Source organism: Sipha flava, unplaced genomic scaffold (genome assembly GCF_003268045.1).
Source record: "Sipha flava isolate LNK unplaced genomic scaffold, YSA_version1 104_pilon_pilon, whole genome shotgun sequence".
NCBI lineage: Eukaryota > Metazoa > Arthropoda > Insecta > Hemiptera > Aphididae > Sipha > Sipha flava.
The window spans coordinates 1,447,217-1,467,596 of record NW_020271718.1 but is presented as its reverse complement, the minus strand read 5'-3'; the positions used below and the strand labels follow the sequence as shown (position 1 = coordinate 1,467,596).

Below are 20,380 nucleotides of genomic sequence, written 5' to 3'. Positions count from 1 at the left end.
AAATAACTGAACTGATATCCAATAAAAATCCCTTCGTGACTTAATGATTCATACATAACATAATTACGTGAAACCGTTATTTTGTTTCTTCACCAACAACCCAACCCATACACATCAACGATAATCAATCAACTTATATTTATTTTTTTCGCGAATAATTAAATACTACCAGTCGTATAATGTGTATAAAGTAATTTTTTCAACACGCCTACACTCCAACGCGGGCGACCGGTCGATTTCGTTTTATTTATTTATTTATTTATTTATATTTTTTATTTTATTCGTAGGCGGTTCAGTGTAGTGGGTGATTTTTTTTTTTTTTATATTAAACAGTAGTATTCTCGATGAATTTGTATGAAATAGTTTTTTCGTATCATATATATTCATCGCAAAATATTTGAAATTTAGATGAACTATCGCCTAAGTAGATAAAGTAGTAACTAATAATTTGGCATATTCAATTTTGTTAAGAAAAATATTTTGCTTTGGAATATGAAATCAAAATTATGTATATTTTAAGTGAAAACGTGTCCATGTAAAATATTGAGCCATATTGAGTGTTTGGCTTATAAAAAAAAAATCACCCTCTACTTTGTACACATAAAATTTATATATTTTGCCACTGCAATCTATATCGGTGGTAATCTGTCAAACTATATGCCGCCGCGTGGCGTGACTGCGATGTCAAATATATTGCGGATACGAAGAGACACGTATTGAGAAGGATCGAGGAAGTATACGAGAAAGTTTTGGGACCTTAGCACCATTGCAGACGATTGTATATTATAAACACACGTTATGCACAATTTAATTATTAATTGAAAACACATCACACGTCCACAAAGTTACATTTTGAAGTAAAATACGTTTCGTCAACCGTCCGATTTCAATATAAGAAAATAAAAATAACCACATTTTTGCTATCGAATGTTTTTTTCGATCGAAACGCGTTTAGATATCACGACAGGGAACTAAGACGGTCATCGTCACAGAGCAATTTGAGTTTTCATGATATTCCGGCAGAATATTTTGTTATTATCATCATACAACAAATTATGGAATATATTTGATCAATTGATTTAAAAAGCAGCAATAATTTAGTTTTTAAATTTCTTAAAAACGTATATAAATCACCAAAAGTAAAGAATAAATATTTGAATTCAAACCGTTTTGAATATTACTACCTAAGATATAACTATACAAACAAATATTATGTAAATCATATACTATTATTTAGTTCTATAGCGCATGTTACATACAAAAACAATTGATTTGAGTTAAAGTTTGACAGTATCTCAACTATAACATAATATCAGGATACAATTGTTATTAAGTAAATGCTGTTTGCGAATACTTTATTCGGAACATTTTAACTAGATAATAACTATAGTACATAGTTAGGTTGTTGAATAATTTTTGACAAATTCTATATAAATATAAATAAAATAAGGTAGAAAAAAACAAAACTATGCATATATATATTAGGGATATAATTGTTCGCTAAATGAATATCGGATGAGTTTTGAAAAGAGTTCTAGAAATATGATACATTATGCTGCTGAAATAGGGATATAAAAAAATTCCAAGTAGGTATCTATGTTTGTTACTTTTTACAATCAATTACCATAATATTTTGTTGTGCGAATTCCTCAAATCTTGTTTTATATAGAACAGGGAAACTCAAAAAAATGTTCGGATCCTCTGCCGTAGAGCTATATCAAAGACTTCAAGATTTTTCAATACTCTTTATATATTCATCACATCGTTCCGAGAGTACAATGTTATAACTTATATTGCATATTATATCGTTCTGCAGGTGTACTTATAAAATGTAGACTAAATTTATATTTAAATATATACATATATATTTATTTATATACATACATACATATATTTAAATGTCATGCTTTTGGTTAACGATTAATTAATATTCGGGTGAAAATATTTAAAATCTCTGCGGTGAAAATGCTGTTAAACACGTGTGTGCGCAGCAAAAGGCTTATTCCAATTATTTCAAAATAATGTCACGACGTATGTGACGCTACATGCCATCATGTGCAAACCAATTGTGTATTTGTATAATGAGAAGTGCCAAGTGCGGTTAGGAGATTACGCGGTCCGTCAGTGTCCAACACAGATGATGACAACATTGTTACCAAAAATATGAATACCTACATAATGATATATAAAATATAATTTTACGAAACATTTTCGCAAAAGAGGTTGCATTTTATTTATTTTATATAAATCCAGTCCTCGAAACTAGATTAAACGTAAATGTTTTTATTTTATAATTCATTTTTATATTTCCCGCTGCTTTTAAACTGATTTTGTAATACATGTAGTATTATGTTTGTGTGTAATGAGATCAATTATTTACAATAAAAAATAAAAATAAAATATAATGATAATATATATATATATATGTATGTATTTTATTCCTAAAGTTTAGTATAAGACTTTTAAATAATTCGTTTGATGCATTGAAAATGGTCAAATAAAGAACATTATTTATGTCTTTATTCTGGAACCGCTGTTTCATCAAAGCGTTTACATAGGTTTATGAGTGAAACTATTTGAAATTATATCAAACAAAAATCCAAAAATCCGTATCAATATTAATTTTTGTTAATCTAGTGTATAAGTACTTGCAGTTTTTAAATTCATTGTGAAAAATAAAATTATTTCAAAATATTTCATTTTGATTATTTATAATCAGCGGGATGACAATCTACTAGTATATAGATAAAATATAAATTGAAATAACTTTTTTCTATTTCACGAAATTCCGATTTTAATAAAAAAAATTACTAATTTTGTATGATGATTTATTGAATAATTAACAAAATCATCGTCTAGTATAATATATATTAATGTTCTATTAGTAAAATACGAGTATTTAGCAAATATTTTTTTGCATGATGGTGATCACTAATTTTATATAAAATAATAATCAAAATATTACACTCAAAAAATCGTTATAATTTACGATTAAAGTCTAAACTAAATTCGGAATACTTAATTATTTTTTGTTACCAAAACAATAACATTTGATAATTCATTCTATAAGATATAAGCTGTAATTAAACCTAATTCTAATAAAATATTCATATAAAATTATTACAATTTTAATTTACTTAAACATATATTTACTGCAATAAAAATCATTCACATAATTGGCCATTAAATGATATATCAGAAGCCATATTATTTTCCTTTTTAAACATTTATAGCCTTAGAAATTATCGACAACACAACAATAAAATAATATAAAAACATTCTACTATCAAGAATATATGCAGATAAAGGTACTTATTAGAATCTATAAGTTAGTTTAAGAGATACAATTGACGATCAAAGAAAATATTGCCGAAGAAATATCAGTAATTCATTAAATGTTTATAAATAATACTCTGTAGTCTATTGAATTATATTATTTATTTGATAGTTGTTTTATAATTAAGTTTATTCGTTACAAAAATATTGTCATGTGCACTAAATATATAAATCCTGAAACAATTATTTCACATGTAAAAATATTTTATCGGACTATCACTAAAACATCTGTATTTGACGAAATTAATTTTTCTTCAAATTTAAAAAAATCGCATGAATGTTTTGCACATCTATAATATTTGGTCAAATTACTTAACTCAATTTATTTTTTTTTATACATATAAGAGGTGTACTAAAAATCATTCAATTTTTAAGATAAAATATGACAGTATTTTTACTTAATACTATCATCTATTTCGAATGTCAAAAGATAATCTCCTTTTGTTGAAATATATTTGAATATAATTAACAATTCTAATTATTTATCAAATTATTAATGTAAAACTACAATACTTATAGAATGAGAGCAAATTTATGTTTGACTTTATAAAAGCAATTCGTATTTATTTGCTTTAATAATGTGTCGTTTTCAAAATATACTTTTTTTAATACTCTTAGTTCTTGTACACGTAATATTATTTAAAAATTATTATTTATTTTTAAAAACATACTATCACATTTTATCTGATAAATATAATTACGGAAAAAACATCTAAAATTATTGTTCAATAACTCGTTTATTTTATTATATAGATACTATTCTGGGTACAAGTCTTAATGCAATTATTTAACCGTCTTCGTTAAAAATGTATGTGACTGTTATAAAAATCCAATTAGTTTGTTCAAACAAATTTAAAAATATAGTTACAGGGGCCCTATATCAACGGGCACCAATTTGTTTTTCAGTCCCAACGGGGATACGCCCGATGATTTTTCTCAGAAATACCTTTCTGGAGACTTATAGTATCTTTTCTCAGGGACCAATCCATGTGAAACTTGGTGTACGTGTCAAGGATACCACCGGGGTATCTGAATAATTTTGAAAGAAATAGGAATAATGTTAAAAAAGGAGATTTTTTTCCCCCGTGGATCAAGATAAAACTTTGTGTACATGACGACACACCTTATCAGGTGATATACAGTAAATATACGGTTGTAATTGTATATCTAAGAATAAAAAATTAAGGCGTTTTGTGTTAGGGCCATTTGCATGATTCACCCAAGAGTCAATTAAATAGACTAAAAGAAATTTGACATCATTCTTAGATTTGGCACAAATCAGTTCGAATGAATGAATAATATATTCGGACCTCATTAAATATCATAAATGCAATACGCGTATTCACGTCCATTAAAATCAATAATTAATACATGCACCCAAATACAATATTTTATTTATACGATTTTATTGTTTGTGTTTCAACCTCATTGGATCTCATTCGTTAAAAGTAAAAAAAAAAAAATCCCATTCTTGTTTGAATATTTATTTTATAAATACCATTTCAACTTTGATTGCTCAGTTTGGTTGAATTAATTTGCTGTGGACAATTTCTACTAGAAATCCAACGTATCAGTTTATCTTATATTTTTTCTCCCGTTCATTCATCCACGTTGATTATCGTATTTGAACGCGGAGATTCAGATAACTTGGTACATAAATTAAAGAGGCATACACATATCGGATTATAAATTAAAACTTAGAATGGAACTTTACGGTAGAAAGAGAAAAAAACTCTTTTTAACGATACCAACGGCGGCAGATATTCAATCCTAAATTATTTCAAAAATGAACACGTCTTAATTTTACTATACATTGTCAATAATATTCAAAATTATTGGCGAAGACACAGGAATATCATTACACAATATACAGGTAGATAGGTGCGTGTTAAAAATTTGTATTGTCGATACCGTATAAATCATAACAAACAAATTATTGTTAAATGTTCTTTTGTATTACGATGACGATGGAATGTTATCAAATATATTTTAACTGAATTATAATCTGTCATCCTGACAATATGAATTTATATACACATAAATATCATAATAAATAATGTATATTATGAGAAATATATGTAAATAATTAGCAATGTTGATTTTATCAAGATGTTTGCACGTGTGTGTGTATGTATGTATGTTTTTGGTTAGTTGACAACTATATAAGATTTTCACTATAAAGAGTACCTATGATATTTAGTATTTTAGTATAATCATTATTAATGTATAAGTATTAAATATTTTTAAACAATTAGTTAAATAATTAATAAATAATTTAATTAATTCGTTTTTTAGAATAAATATAAGGATGTTATTTGCAATATCAATACCTTATGAATAAACATTTATTTATAGAGTTATAATTTTTCGATGTTCAGTTATACAGACTAAAAATCTTGAATTCTGAGTATAATGCTTCGATTCAATAGGTAAGATGTTGGAAGATGGCATAAACATTTTGTTTAAACGCAAATAATCATATTCACCTATAAACAATGATATGGATCTATATAAAAATAATAATGTTTTATCTTTATCTGTTAGATTTATAAATAATTGTTTTATTTGGACTCAACAATGAAGATTATTCATTATATAAGGACGGGTATGTACCGAGGAAGTTTGTTACCCTAAGTTCTTGGTGGGAATCGTATTAGACCACATGAACGTTTGTACATCATAATTGTTAAGACGGTTGATTACCATTATAAATGTAATGCATTAACCACGAATTCAGAATTTCTCTACATTTTCTACGCACACTTCCTGCGTGTTTGTACGACGAATCCTGACTTACCCGTGGTTGATAATTCTTTATAACACATTGCATTAGTGTAATGTGTTATAAAGAATTTTAAAGATTCTATATTTAATATTTTAATATTTAAAAATTTTCGTTATTACGTCCACTGATTGATCACGTTCTGGAATATGTATATTTAGTATTATGTACTCGAGCAAGGGTCTTTGGACATTTTTTTTTTAACTCGAAGATTAGTGCACTCGAATTTCTACGAACATATTACGTACTGACCAAGCCAATTCAGTCAAGTGACGATTATAGCTAAAGAGAGACGTTTTCAAACGGGGTATATTTTATGTAAAAATGAAACACCAGCAGGAAAACCATCATCACGTTACTCATATCCTCGTGTCTGCTAATTTGATCTACAACAGATTCGAACTTCTCTGCGATGGTCGTACAACATTATAGAAGTGTCGATCATTACAGCCGAGCATAGCGCTGATAACAACAAAAGAGTTTTTCGGGCATCACCCGACAGGTGTATACCGACAAAATGAAACGAAATACAATTCCCCACGCACACGCGGCCGCCTGCTCACCCGTGCTTCCTACGCCGCGGTCTTTGCCCAGCTCTCGGTCAAGGGGATACATAATTGATCTCGAAAACGACGGCCTACAATGGTTTATATTTGTATATATACATATATAACAAATAATAACAAATGCAGCACGTGTTGGAAGTGAACCGGCAGCAACCGGGGTGGTTGTAAATAATTCGTTCACGTTGCCGGTCGTCGTCTCCGTTCACTGCACGTTATATAACGCACCTCGTTTCCAAGTTTACGGTAAATAAATTTATATGTATAAATAATAATGTACAAGTCATATTCTTTATGTGGTGCACCGCACTCGACCACGTACCGTTTACGCGGCATCGGGCGGAGGAGAGAACGTCGCGTGTGCACGCGGACGAGTTTACGAGGGCGTAAATCACGCGGTTTCCGAGTCCAATGCAGTTTGACCGCCGCCGCTCCGCGTTATTAATAATTGTTAATTATAAAGTACATTATTTACGGCCGCCCCGACCCGATGAGAGAACAGCGACGTGCGGTGCGATGAAATAAATTTTAAAAATAGCGCGTCCGTCCGACACGAATCGAACGCAGAATGTGGACGAACTGACGTGAAAAACAAGCCGCAGGAAACGCGTCCGAGCGGACGATTTCCGAACAAAAGAAACCACTCACGATGACAGTAAAAATATTACTGACGCACGACGTAGAAAACGTATTGACTGTTCGGTGTCCGTCGTGAACAGTCGAATGTCCCCACCGGTGGAGTTGTCCAGTGGAATCCATGCGGTACGGTTGGCCAGACTTTCTCCGCGCTAGACACTCCAGAGTTCCCCGATGAATATTTACAGCCCTGTTACGGCTCGTCAACGTCGTAACACGTAATCAAGTAGGCAACACGACGATGTTTATTATATTTGAATTGAAAACGCTGCAAATTAAACGTGTGCACCTGATTACTGGACAATAGCGTTGAACAATGGTGGTCCGGACGACGGGCAGAGATAACACGCACTTGACATTATTCTGGTTTTTAATTTATTCGCGCTAAAATGGTAATCCGTCAAATGTTATACTACGCGCTGTAGCCGACCGTCAACGTCGTGAGATACATCTCCCCCCCGTCTTTAATATACTCGACATACAATCCGATTCGGTTAAAAACCGAGAAGTGTATGGTTCGCATAAAGCAGCCGTGTAACGGTATTAATCAACATGGGAATACAAAAACTGAAACGATGAGCGAATTCAAATGTCCCACGATTTTGGTCCCCCCCCCCCCCGTCTAATGTATGAACGATTTCATCGCTTCGCGCTACCGAGGTACATATGGTAAGCACAAAGCGTAACGAGTAAACCACATAATCATACCTGAACGATCGTATTGTGCCCGCTGCAAATACGATTCTATCTGGATACAAAACCATAGCGGGAATTCCTATATATATATGCATATTAAATAATATACACACTTCATGATACAATTTGTTTGTCGGGGCAATGGGAATTTACGAGCTGTTGATGGGACGAGAGAGAAAGAGAGAAAGAGGGAACAGATGGTGAATGTATGTATAAAGGCATAGAGAATTAGAGAGTTGGAGAAGAAGGGAAAGAGCGAGGGAGAAACGAAACATAAAACGTACGTACTTACATGTGTATGGGGGGGGGGTTAGGTTAGGTTAGGTAAGTTGATGGGAAACACAAACTTTCGTGAATTAATTACCTATTGCGCGCATCCACATAGGTAATGATTTACAGCAGTATCCCCCGCATGAATAACAGAAACGCGCGTATAGAAATTCCTCTTAAACAACACTATCATTGTTTTCAGACGCAATGATGTTTGTCGGAAATTTCGTATTCCGTATGTTTCGTATTCCGTAAATATATATATATGTGCGTGCGTGTGTGTGTGTGTGTGTGTGTGTGTGTGTGTGTGTGTTTGTATAATTTGTTGCAGTGTGCACGCGCTACGTATACATAATTGTAATAGTACGCGTTTGTATTTACGTACTTAATGCGCAGAAATTGCTCCTCTCGCCGGCGATGCGATATTAGCATAAATTTATAACGCGTGATGTATACGCGGAAGAAAACGATATTTCGATCTGCACCGTGGTATTATGAAATTCGCGCCGATGTACGAGCCATAAAAGTTAATATAATAATACGCATAATATGCTAAATTAAAACGCGTTCACATACGCTTGTGTGTGTGTATGTGTACACAGGAAAAGTCTATAAAACCGATTCGGTGACACCAAACTTGCTACTTTAATCCGTACGTGCAATCCTTCTTCAGCGGCGCGCCTACGCCCTTCGACGTCACACTGTATTATAACATTACGTAAACTACTGCGTGATTTTTGACATAAAATAACGTAACACCATAGCGGACTAAAAGATGATATATTATTATGTACATGGTTTTGGTATATACTTTATAACAATTCAGTACTATATATTTATATACACACACACAGAGTAGACTAGCTGATCGCAAAATGTGCACCGCAGTTGTCTTTACATGGTTGCCGAGTCCGTTACCGTTTTGTTATAAAAATCAAAAAAAAAAAAAAAATGTCAACAATCTTAGTTCAAAAAGTATACCGTGAGTTAAAAAATTAACGGTTCGCACTGTAGAGAACTGTCGAAATTAAGGAAATTTAGGAGACGTAATTGACAAATCGATATAAAGAGATTTTGATTTCATGAGAGTTCGAAGGAGTAAAAGGAAAAAAATAAACAATTCGAATTAAATATTGTTCAATAATTTCATTACATTTAAGTTAAAATTTATTATTTATAGCGGTTACACTAGATATAAAAGCGTGTTTTGTAATATTTAATATGTAATATGTAATATGTAACAAATATACTAGATAAATATTACATACACGTTTATTATTATATGTAGTGAAAGCTGGTAGACAGAAACGAATGTTCACATATTTTTTTCACCTGGTTAGGTATATGTAAGTTCATATTTTTAATTAAATATATTATAGATGTTATTAAATATTGAAATTCTTTCCAAAAATACTCGAATTTTAGTAATTACCAACGTCGCAAATTTTGTTATTTTTAATTTACAGAGGGGATCCCATGTGCATGTATTTTCTTAAAATTATTGTGGTTTTTCAGTGGACTAAGCATTTATTTCGATTTATAGTAGTTTTTCAAATTTTTAACTTTCCAAATTCGAATCATCAAAAACCTAATATATAATATAAACTATATTCACAATTTTACTTTCCAATTATTCAGGTTAGTTGAATATCGTACTTAATACTGATATAATAATGATATTTTTTTATAATAGTTTTAATATTTATTTTTATCCGTTAACCCTAGATACATTGCCTCTTTATATTATGAATATTATGAAAAATTGCCTATATTTTTTTTCAGGAAAAATAAAACACTTTAAATTAGAGACATATTTAAAATGACTCAAATAAATACAAAATTGTAAATTAATTTAATTATTTATTTTTCTCAATTTAGGTATACTTTCATTTTCAGATGCAATATTGTTTACTTAATATGTACCTTATGATACATTTTTAATTTATATTAATGTATGTTATAAGTATAAGATGGGCCTTACATTTTTTTGTTTTTTTTATGACAATTCAATATAAAATCATTATTTTCTAAAAGTGCATCTGCTTTTATCTAGGCGAATTATAATTATCTTTTATCCTTTATAAAGATGATTTTAGTTGATCTTATGTTTATCTTTATCTAAATCGATATTAGATATACCTAATATTTTTATTTTTATCTAGATAAAAAAATATTTGTTATCTGAACATCTGATCGTGTTACACCCATGCGCTACGCGGTACTAAACATCTCACGTGTTGTTTTAGCAAGTGTTAAGACCAAAAAAATTAAGTACTTCTTAGACTCGATGTATAATATTATACCAATCATTTGTATTTTTGTATACGGTGGTCGTAACATATACGCGCGAGATCATTAAATGCACCGAAAAATGTTTCGGACGTTAATTTACAAAATACATTATGGTACGTACGGTTTTCTACGGTCAAGCATAGTGCAGCGTGTAGTAACAGCAAGAGAACACATAGATCCTTTTGGGCTAAATTAATTTTCATACTTTATGCACATTTTATATGCCAGACGAAACGGAAAATATGGTAATATATTGGTTTTACCACGGTCTTTTTTTTTTTGTACTAATTTCGTTTGATATAAGAATGCTTCAAAATGTACAAACAACAATATTTTATGCACGGAATTTCCTATCTAATTGGCACTTTAGAGAAGTACTTTTTAAATGTCTGAGAATGTTGCCAAAATGCTACTAAAATTTTACGATATAAAATAAATAAATAACGGCTACGTGTGTATACAACAAACTCTATGTTAAATATAAAAGAGAAGAATAAAATAATCAATGTTAAATATAAAATATTGATTATTTTATTCGAACTCTGAGAAGAATAAATTTAAAAACTTGCCTTTTTCTATGATTTCATTTCTTAATTATATATATAGGGATTTTTATTTATTCTATTCTCAAAAATTGATGAAATTTTATTTTATTTGTTATACCTCTACACAAGAAGAACGAAGGGCCAACCATACATCACCGATAAAATATAGTATATTACTAATTATCGTAAAGTCGTAAATCATTCAATTAGATTAGAATACTGAATGTATCAATACGGTTGATGCCATAACGCAATTTGAATTCATTAAAATTTTTTTGAACTTTTGTTAGCCCTAGATTGGCCTCTATTTCCATATTTCCTCTAAAGAATAACCTAAATAGACTACTGATCAACTGGCCTGTAAACGATTCACGCCAGGCTATAACGCACAAACTATTGCGTACGTATAATATTATCGACAAGTGGAGCAGCGTTTATCTTGATGCAGTTTTACGTATACATTTTTTATTCTACCGTAATAAATATTTATTGCATTTGAAACGTTTTTTTTTTTTTCTGATTCGTGCGTTCGTTTATGGTGCATTTTTGAAACGTTAATTTTTTAAAAAGAAAAATATTCTAAGGAAGTACACCATTACGTTAATAAACAACTATTACGACTCACGCAACACGGACCTTTTACCATTTGTAAATATACTCAATACGAAATTTGTTTCGCTAACAGGATTAGCGTTTGTATCCGTCACGACCTACACCGAATTTATTATAGTTCTTATGATATGAATCACGTGCACCTTAATATTTAACTAAGCACTATGCAAAACAATACTTCTATTATAATAATACTCCCGATTTCGAGTATTGCTATTTTATTATTATTATTAATATTGTTATTATCACTATTATTTTGAATCCAGCCAGTTAAATATCGTACACATCTTATATAGTATAAGATAATACAGCAGAGCGGCGTCATGACGAAATCTCCGCTTGAATGCATTATACCTTGCCAGTCTTATAACTCTCCATTGAACAATCTGTTAATATAAATACCTGGTTGAATATTTAATACTAATTATACATTCTTGGAAAGTTTCAATAACATAATAAGAAAAATACTTTATTGGAAATGTTTGTGTTTATAACACAAATTTGTTGTTTATTAACTATCTATACTTAAAATGTGGTCCGTGAAAATATTGTGTAATACAAAATGAGGTCAGTAGTGTAATTTTGTGGAGTTAAAAGTTGTTCAATGTTATTGTTTTACTGCAGGTTTCTTACTGACAGCAAATGTATCGTTTTATCCTTTAGATATGTTCTAATTGTTTATTATTCAAACGGATTTGGATTTTCACATACCACATTTGTATTTCATTTTACTTATATACAATATTTATACATTTTTGTTTAACACTGAGAAGTTGAACGCGAAATATTAGGATAATTAAAAAATAAAGGATATTTATAATAGATTAGAATAATTATATAGAAAATGAAAAATCTTGTCAAAACGTATGGAAAAAAACGAAATAGGTAACTTTTTTTGGCTAATCAGAAAAATAATATAAAATAAATTTGGCTATGGTATAAGAATATATCGTGATATGATTATAGTTTATTGAATCACTCGACGATTATTCCACAAGCATACCGAACAGAATATCATGATATCTACTACTGTTACTGTTATCATATAAATATGGCTCCCTATTCTAGAAACAGCGATGATACTACCGCAAATTACTGCTCTATCTATTATTGGTACATCGTTTAAACGCCCTCCGAAATATTATTATTGTCTGTTAATTGTATAATTATTGTCGTCGTGTCGTGAATAACGAAAATTTCGTACCGGAAAAGGTGATATTTGTCTAAGCTTAACGTTCGAGTTAACATCGATGGCAAAGATGAGGTTTTATTTGCCATTTAACGTGTAAGTGTATAAACACGACCGAATATAAACCGTGACCAAGATCACCAGTTCATTAGAGAAATCCTGCTACGTTAATATTTAATTCGTCCCGTTCGATATTATATTAAACTATATCGTTATATAAATATCATAATAATGCTCCAATAATGGGTATCTGAAATGTATTTCGATGCTATTCATTCGAATGTTCGTCGAGATAACTACATGAAGAGTTGATTACCGTGTATACTACATGTATCGGACACGGGAATCCGTTCGTGGTTTTCGCATTGAGTACAGAATACTATGATTTAAAACCAAATTGTTATCGAACGTTATTGATTTATAACGGTAGTATGTTATTGCAGTAATAACTGTGGAAATGTAGATATTCCTCAAAAATTTATAAGTAATTATATAGGTAGGTATATACATGCACGTGACATTAATAATCGATGCGATCATATTTTTTCATTTTCGTTTATCGTTTATAGCGTCGTGTTTAAAATAAGTTATTCATCAACTTCTGTATTATTCAATGGTCATACACATCTTTGGCCAGAATACGCAAACGCATTTGTTTTATTTAACCGAGATCCTTTCTATAATATTTATAAATCTACTTGACTATAAAATATGTACACGATGCTTAGAAATTGTTGAATTTCAATGGTTCGCATACGCACGTATATATACACAAATATACATACAACTATTCCGAATACGCTTTCGAGCAGCATAAACGACCTGGTAGAAAATACAGAGTACTCAAAAAATCTTCATACTATATATTATACGCTTTTATAAAATATAGAGTTTCTTCATGGCTTTTCCGTGAATTTCGGTTTACTAGTACAAGCGCGGAACTCATGTACCTATTAGGTACCTATTAGACACGTAATATTATACTTCGGAGACTTGTTAATCGACGTACACTACTGTTTGAATTATGATGATTGCACCGTGAGTTAGCTGGACGCGTCGAATCACGTTTCTAGTTTTTAGATGGGTGACCATCCGATTGTTTTGTTCTAGTCGTAACGATCGGATTCGGTCCGTTCCACAAGTCTGCAAACAGTTGTACGACGACGCGATATAGTTCGCGTCTCCGGAAATCATGATAAAAGTTGGTAAAATTAATGGTTTATGCGATCAAAAAAATAATAACGTAACGTTGCTATCAATAGGCGGTAAATGACTTGTGGCGTTCACGATTCGTTGTACTTCGCGCGTTTAAAAAACTGCTTAATGGGGAGAATAAACGTTGCCTTGACTCGCGTATCACGACTGCGTGGTACATATAATATTACCGAGACAAACGCAAGGAACTCGAAACGCAACGGTAACGTACGTTTATTATCACTCGTCGTCTACGCGGTAGTTGCGGAGTTTAGAACATGATACGCTGTTTTAGTTGTCGTTTTCGACGTTGTAACAGGAAACATTATATGTACACCTTGGAAAAGTTCTTGGAATTATACGAGATCAACTGACTTCAGGTCGTACCTGCTTTGATGACTGCTGACAACAACACGTGGGTATTCACTACTCGTTCACTCGTTCAGGCATTAGCACTCCCTTGAACCGCACACAACTGTGCGTAACGCAGTGTACGGCAAATACAACTTGTTGTGTTTACCGTTGTACACGCGGTTTTACTGTTCAAACATATTATCCGATAAATAACAATAAACTGCTCGCGTATATTCACCGCGGCGATAACTGTTAGAAACTTTTTGACTGCACGCCACAATAGCTTTGATGTTGTACTCCCGCAACAATTTATTATGTGTATATATAACATGTACAATGTAAATTGTACATGGTACACGGTGTCCCGAACATTTACAAAAAGCGTAACTCGTGTTATTCAATACAACTAAGATTTAGATTTGTATGTATGTGTATTATGTTTCAGTATTGGATAGATAACTGCGATGATTTTCTAACTCTTCAGTGCGAAGGGCGTTGCCGAAAATTATGCACCCTTTTGTACCTAAATATATCGTGTTTTATACGTGCGGTATAAATGTGTTATCACCAGGGCTCGGGCCTTATATCACTTAAAATCATTAAAATAAGCGCTTAAAAACATCATTATAATATATAAGTATTAAAATAAGTATTTAAAAAAATTTTAATTAAGTAAAAATATTTATCAAAAAAAAAAAAACAATAAAATTCTAACTAAAAAAGTCAAGCGAAATAAAAATAAATCTTCACTTTCAAGATTTTAAGGATTTTCTAAGGGATTTTTTTGAAAAATAAATTGTATACTGTTCTCTCTGTTCTTGATCATTTTGACGTTTGACACTCAGTTCTATTCTCAGCATTGGAATATATTTATTAAACCTAAAACGATGTCTTGGACGACGACGAACTACGTAAAATCGTAGAAAAGATAAGAATTAATTTTAACTTTAATTTTATCAAAAACGACTCTACAGGAAAAAACTACAAAAACGTAAAAAAATAACTGGTCAAATAAGTAAAAATAATCAGAAAAACTGAAAATAAGCATTTTTTTTAAAAAATTACTGAAAAAAGCAAAAAAAAGCACTTTCAAATTTCATAATTATACGTATTATAACTTAAAATACACTTCTATAGCACTCTGCTACATTTTAAGTCAATCCATAAAAATAAGCAAATGCTTTAACTCCTGAGCCCTGGTTATCGCACACTATACATTTTTGTGTTCCTTAAAAATCTGGCACCAAAAATTCCCTTTTTAGCTGTGGTGCCATATGCAAACAGACGACAAATACAAATTGTATATGAATAGTAGTGTACGTATAGCTATTCTTTCTATGTACACAAATTGTGTGTCCTTTCCACGGACGTAAATTTGGCTACCAAAAGTACGGGGGCAATTCCATATTTTATACAACAGATGGAATACCCCACATTACTTCCCATTTATACGCTGAGAATACAAAACATTCATATAGTGTAAGAATAGGTTCTAAAAAATAATTATTTTACAATAACAAAAAATATTGTATAAAATAATGTACATTACTTATTCATTTTTTCAATTAAGCCTAAATTAATTAATATTTGCCAAGAATGTCTGACAATAATTTGGGAATGACATTGTTATCATTTTATTTTGCTTCATTATTTTCCATAAATCAGATAAATGACTAATTAAAATATTTATCCAGTAACATGTACGTACGTCACGTGGTCAAAGGACTCAACTAGTCGCATGTAAATAATTTACAGACATAAAAAACAATTCATCCTATACATAAAACATAAAAAGATTACTTGTCCGCGTTTCATATTTTGATATTGGGGCGTAATGAAAATTATTACTTTCTCTACTAAAAAATAAAAATGTCACAATCGTAACCGGATATTTGTTGAAGGGTGATGGGATTTTTAGTAGGCTTACGAGAATTATTAGGGGTATAATCTCCCGTAAGTACCCCAATTTACGTCTACGGTCACTTCGTCGCATGCCGTTTGTATCACAACATCAAGCACAACAGCCGTCATGATACATTCTCAGTGAACCGTCACCACCCTGCGGCATGTAATCGGTGCTGTACTTGCGCACTTATTGGCCGTTCGTGCGTCGTTCATTGTTACATCGTTAGGAGTATGGGCAATCACGAAAACGATAGCCGCGGTGTGGCTGCAGACGTGCGCGTAATGATCTAAATTAACAGCGGAAATCCTACCGGCTCGTATAGATCGTGCATGAATTAATGTGTATACATAAATGTATGCCGCACAGACGCGTGCGCAAGTGCATATGCGCGCACGCGCCCTCCACCCTTGTGTCCGTGCATTAAGTGTAAATGCAAGTGCTGGCGGTTCAAGGGCAGGGTGCGTATCTACGTGCGTTTGTGTATGTGTGAGGCTTAACGGACGTCAATATTGATTAATTCCGTTCCCCCCCACACCTCTCATCAGCCAACAAAACGCACCCTACTCTTCCACGGGTTTCGGTCGCACGACAAATTCTATTAAAAGTTAATCCCGATCGTGGGCGACTGTACGGATCGCAATTATTGTTTTTGATATCATTATTTTCACAGAGACTTGTTGTCGTCTTTGACGTACCGAGTTCGTGACGTCATGCATTATATCCGTACAAAACTGTTAAGCACCGTCGTTGCAGTTAAGAACATATTTAACGACCGTCCGCCGCTGCAGTCCTTCGCGACGTACTCTCCGACCAAAAAAAAAAAAAAAAAAAAAAATAAAATAAAATAAAAAATAAAAATACGTTGAATATAGTACCGCAAAGTTAACGATTCAGTTCTAACGTCATGGTTACAGTTGCAGTCGTAAATGTTAACTTCAAAAGCATAAATATTATTAACAATTATCATAAACATTATACCTAAACGTTGAGGGTCATATAATCTGGTTGTTTTGTTTTGATAATATTTCAAACGAACTGTTATTTTAGAGATATTTCATAATTTTCCACTCGCAGTTCTCATCATCTTTGTAGATATTTCAACCTCAAACGATACGTACTTCAGATCTTACATTTTTTAAATGTAAAATCGTGCGCTTTTCTGCGAATATATCGCATCAATGTTTATGTACTCTACTTATACAGTTATTGTTATTGTTTTATTTTCATTTAGAAACACGGAGTGCGTCTTAAATGTTCCGCGTGTCGTATAATCGTGCACTCGGAATGTTTGAGCAATCTACCGGAAGCAGCCAAGTGCAAATCGAGCTTCAAAGACGACGGTGTGCGACAGTACAGGGAACACAAAACAGTCAAACACCATTGGATGCACAGGAGAACACAAAAAGACAAGTGCTCGCAATGCGGAAAAGTCAGTAGCACGGATTAAATCCAATAAAAAAAATAATAATAATCATAAATTTTTCGTTCATTCCGTAGGCGTTCCAGTCGGTACTATCATTCAGCTCGAAGGAAATCATAGCTCTCACGTGCTCTTGGTGCAAGCTGAGTGTCCACAACAAGACCGCGTGCTTCAACGATACGAAAATGAATGAACCCTGTACCTTAGGTAAGCATTGCGGAAAAGCACAACTATTGATATGGGCTTTACAGATGAAAGCGGTGTGTTCCACGCGACCGAACTGTCGAATTGGTTTCTAAAGTGAATTCGTTGTTACGCGGTGGTGCAAATTGTGATTAGTCACTGCAAGTCTATCACAACGTGTAATATAATAATCCGTTAGCGGTTTTACCGAAAGTTAAAATAAACATATCGGTCTAAATGCACCGTAAACTTTTTGACAATGATATATCGGAAAAATACCTCATAACGTTGAAGATTTTCGCGGACATAGTTAATAAAACAAATTTCTACATCACCATACTGAACACTACAAGAACGCTAATAGATCAAAGATCTTTGATCATGAGAAACCGTATTTTCTAAAAGTAAAGACTAATCAATTCGTTGATTTTTTTTTAACGTTGTATTAATATGATATTTAGCGGTACATTTAGATATATCTTATAACATATTTATGATTATTCTTACTAACTTATTACCCATAATCGTATTAAGCTGTTACAACTTTGTTTAGTAAAAAAATTTGGAAAAATAAAAGTATGATACGTTAAGTTTCATTGCTCAAAAATATGATTATATTTTACACTAAATAACAAACGTTATTGTAGTTGAAATCGTAAAATATTTAATGCTGCTGTAAATATATATAAATAGTTATGTAAATACACATATATACATAACCTAAAATGAATCTATTCCGGGACGTAAAAATAAAAAAAAGTAGCAAATAGGATGATACGACTTTTGTAGATATAGAAGTAAAACACATTTGTACACCAATTACCTAGATAATTAGAAACGCTCTTGAAAATAAAGTTTTTCAAACCTCAATTTTAGTATTCTGTTAAAAACTTCTCACGCGTATGCCTACGTGATTAAAAATGTAATTTTCATTATTAATTCGAACAAAAGTTTATGTTTTTGTTTAAATTGTGTTTGGATTTAAATCGGTTGGTTGAGTAAAATAACGGAGCATTTGGGAAAGGGAGAAATCGTTCATTAATAATAACGTTCAGAATAAATAATTTTATTCCGACGGTTCATATGATTTTTCAGTGTATCAAAATTGTATGCGAAAACCGAATAAAACTTTAGGTTGTTTACTTTCATTGCAGCTTCAGTGTAATTTTTAACAATATAAATATGGTGAATCACAAAACTAAAGTATTATTCATTTGTCTTGGTCAATATTGAAGTAACGTGGAAAAATAATATTTTTTCCCTCAACACCATTATTATACACTGTATACGTTTGTACGGAAACCCATTATAAATACATTATTTATATTAACTTATCACTCAACTGAATACAAATAAGCAATGACAGTTCTCAACAATTATTCCTACGAATAATATTATTGTTTATTATAATTAAATTTTGCCCATTACATTGTGAACAATATCTACCTATATCTATCAAATTCTACACGAGTTTGTATATTTAATAATAATAATAATAATAGTTCAATGCCCCTATAGGGCAATTGAGCTAACAATATGTTATACAAAAATTATAAGTATATATAATAATGATAATAATAATACTTGATTGCAGTATTTAATTATAATGATTAATTTTTTATTTCTGTATTAGGTATATTTTAGAGAACGGATAGGTATATTAATAAAAATTAATTTACATTTCTTTATTAACTTAAAGCTATATCTAATACATTTAGTGATTTACTATTTGAAAATTAGATATAAAAGCCGAAGCTTAGATTTTTTATTAAAATTAAAATCGAAATTTATTTCATTACAGCTTCGGAGCGTACAGCATATAGTTACATTAAAACTGTATGGTTTCGAGTGGAACGATACGTAAAAGATTGATTTCGATCTTGAATAAAAAGTATAAACTAACCCATCTATTTCCTCCATAATGTCAGGACAATTGATTAAATTATTTAATATTTTATTAATAAAAGAAACATCAATGAATTTTCTTCCGGAATACAGGGTATGTAAACCTAATTTTAACGCTAGTCCATCAGTTGTTCGTACAATGTGTCGCAAATATTGAACTTCTACACGTATTTCAATCAATTTACATTTGTACCGAATTTTACATTTAACCGTACAATCGTATTATATTATTGTATTCTTTCTATTACCTCTACGCCACCTCCGCTCACTTTCCTTTTACGCGTATTTTTAACAATTCATTATCATTCGTATCCTATATTGTCCGCACAAAATACACGTAAAATATGTTACGTGAAATAATATAAATACAAGGGAAACGTGATATTAATGAGATAACTGGAATGCGCGTAAATAATATTCGCGTTACATCGGATGAGCGCGCCCGCATCCATTACGTTCTTACGACATACCTCGAATAACAATATAATAATACCATT

General features: G+C 31.3%; 1 protein-coding gene across 4 annotated transcripts in view; it reads left to right on the top strand.

Moving 5' to 3' along the window:
* The window catches only part of LOC112684159 (eye-specific diacylglycerol kinase), a 156,913-nt gene that overhangs the window by 104,728 nt on the left and 31,805 nt on the right, over positions 1 to 20,380 (top strand). For all 4 annotated transcript variants that reach the window (XM_025555530.1, XM_025555538.1, XM_025555517.1 and 1 more), the window contains 2 exons: positions 17,607 to 17,804; positions 17,873 to 18,002. In XM_025555530.1, the coding sequence (XP_025411315.1) occupies positions 17,607 to 17,804; positions 17,873 to 18,002 (328 nt within the window). The remainder of the gene's footprint in view (positions 1 to 17,606; positions 17,805 to 17,872; positions 18,003 to 20,380) is intronic.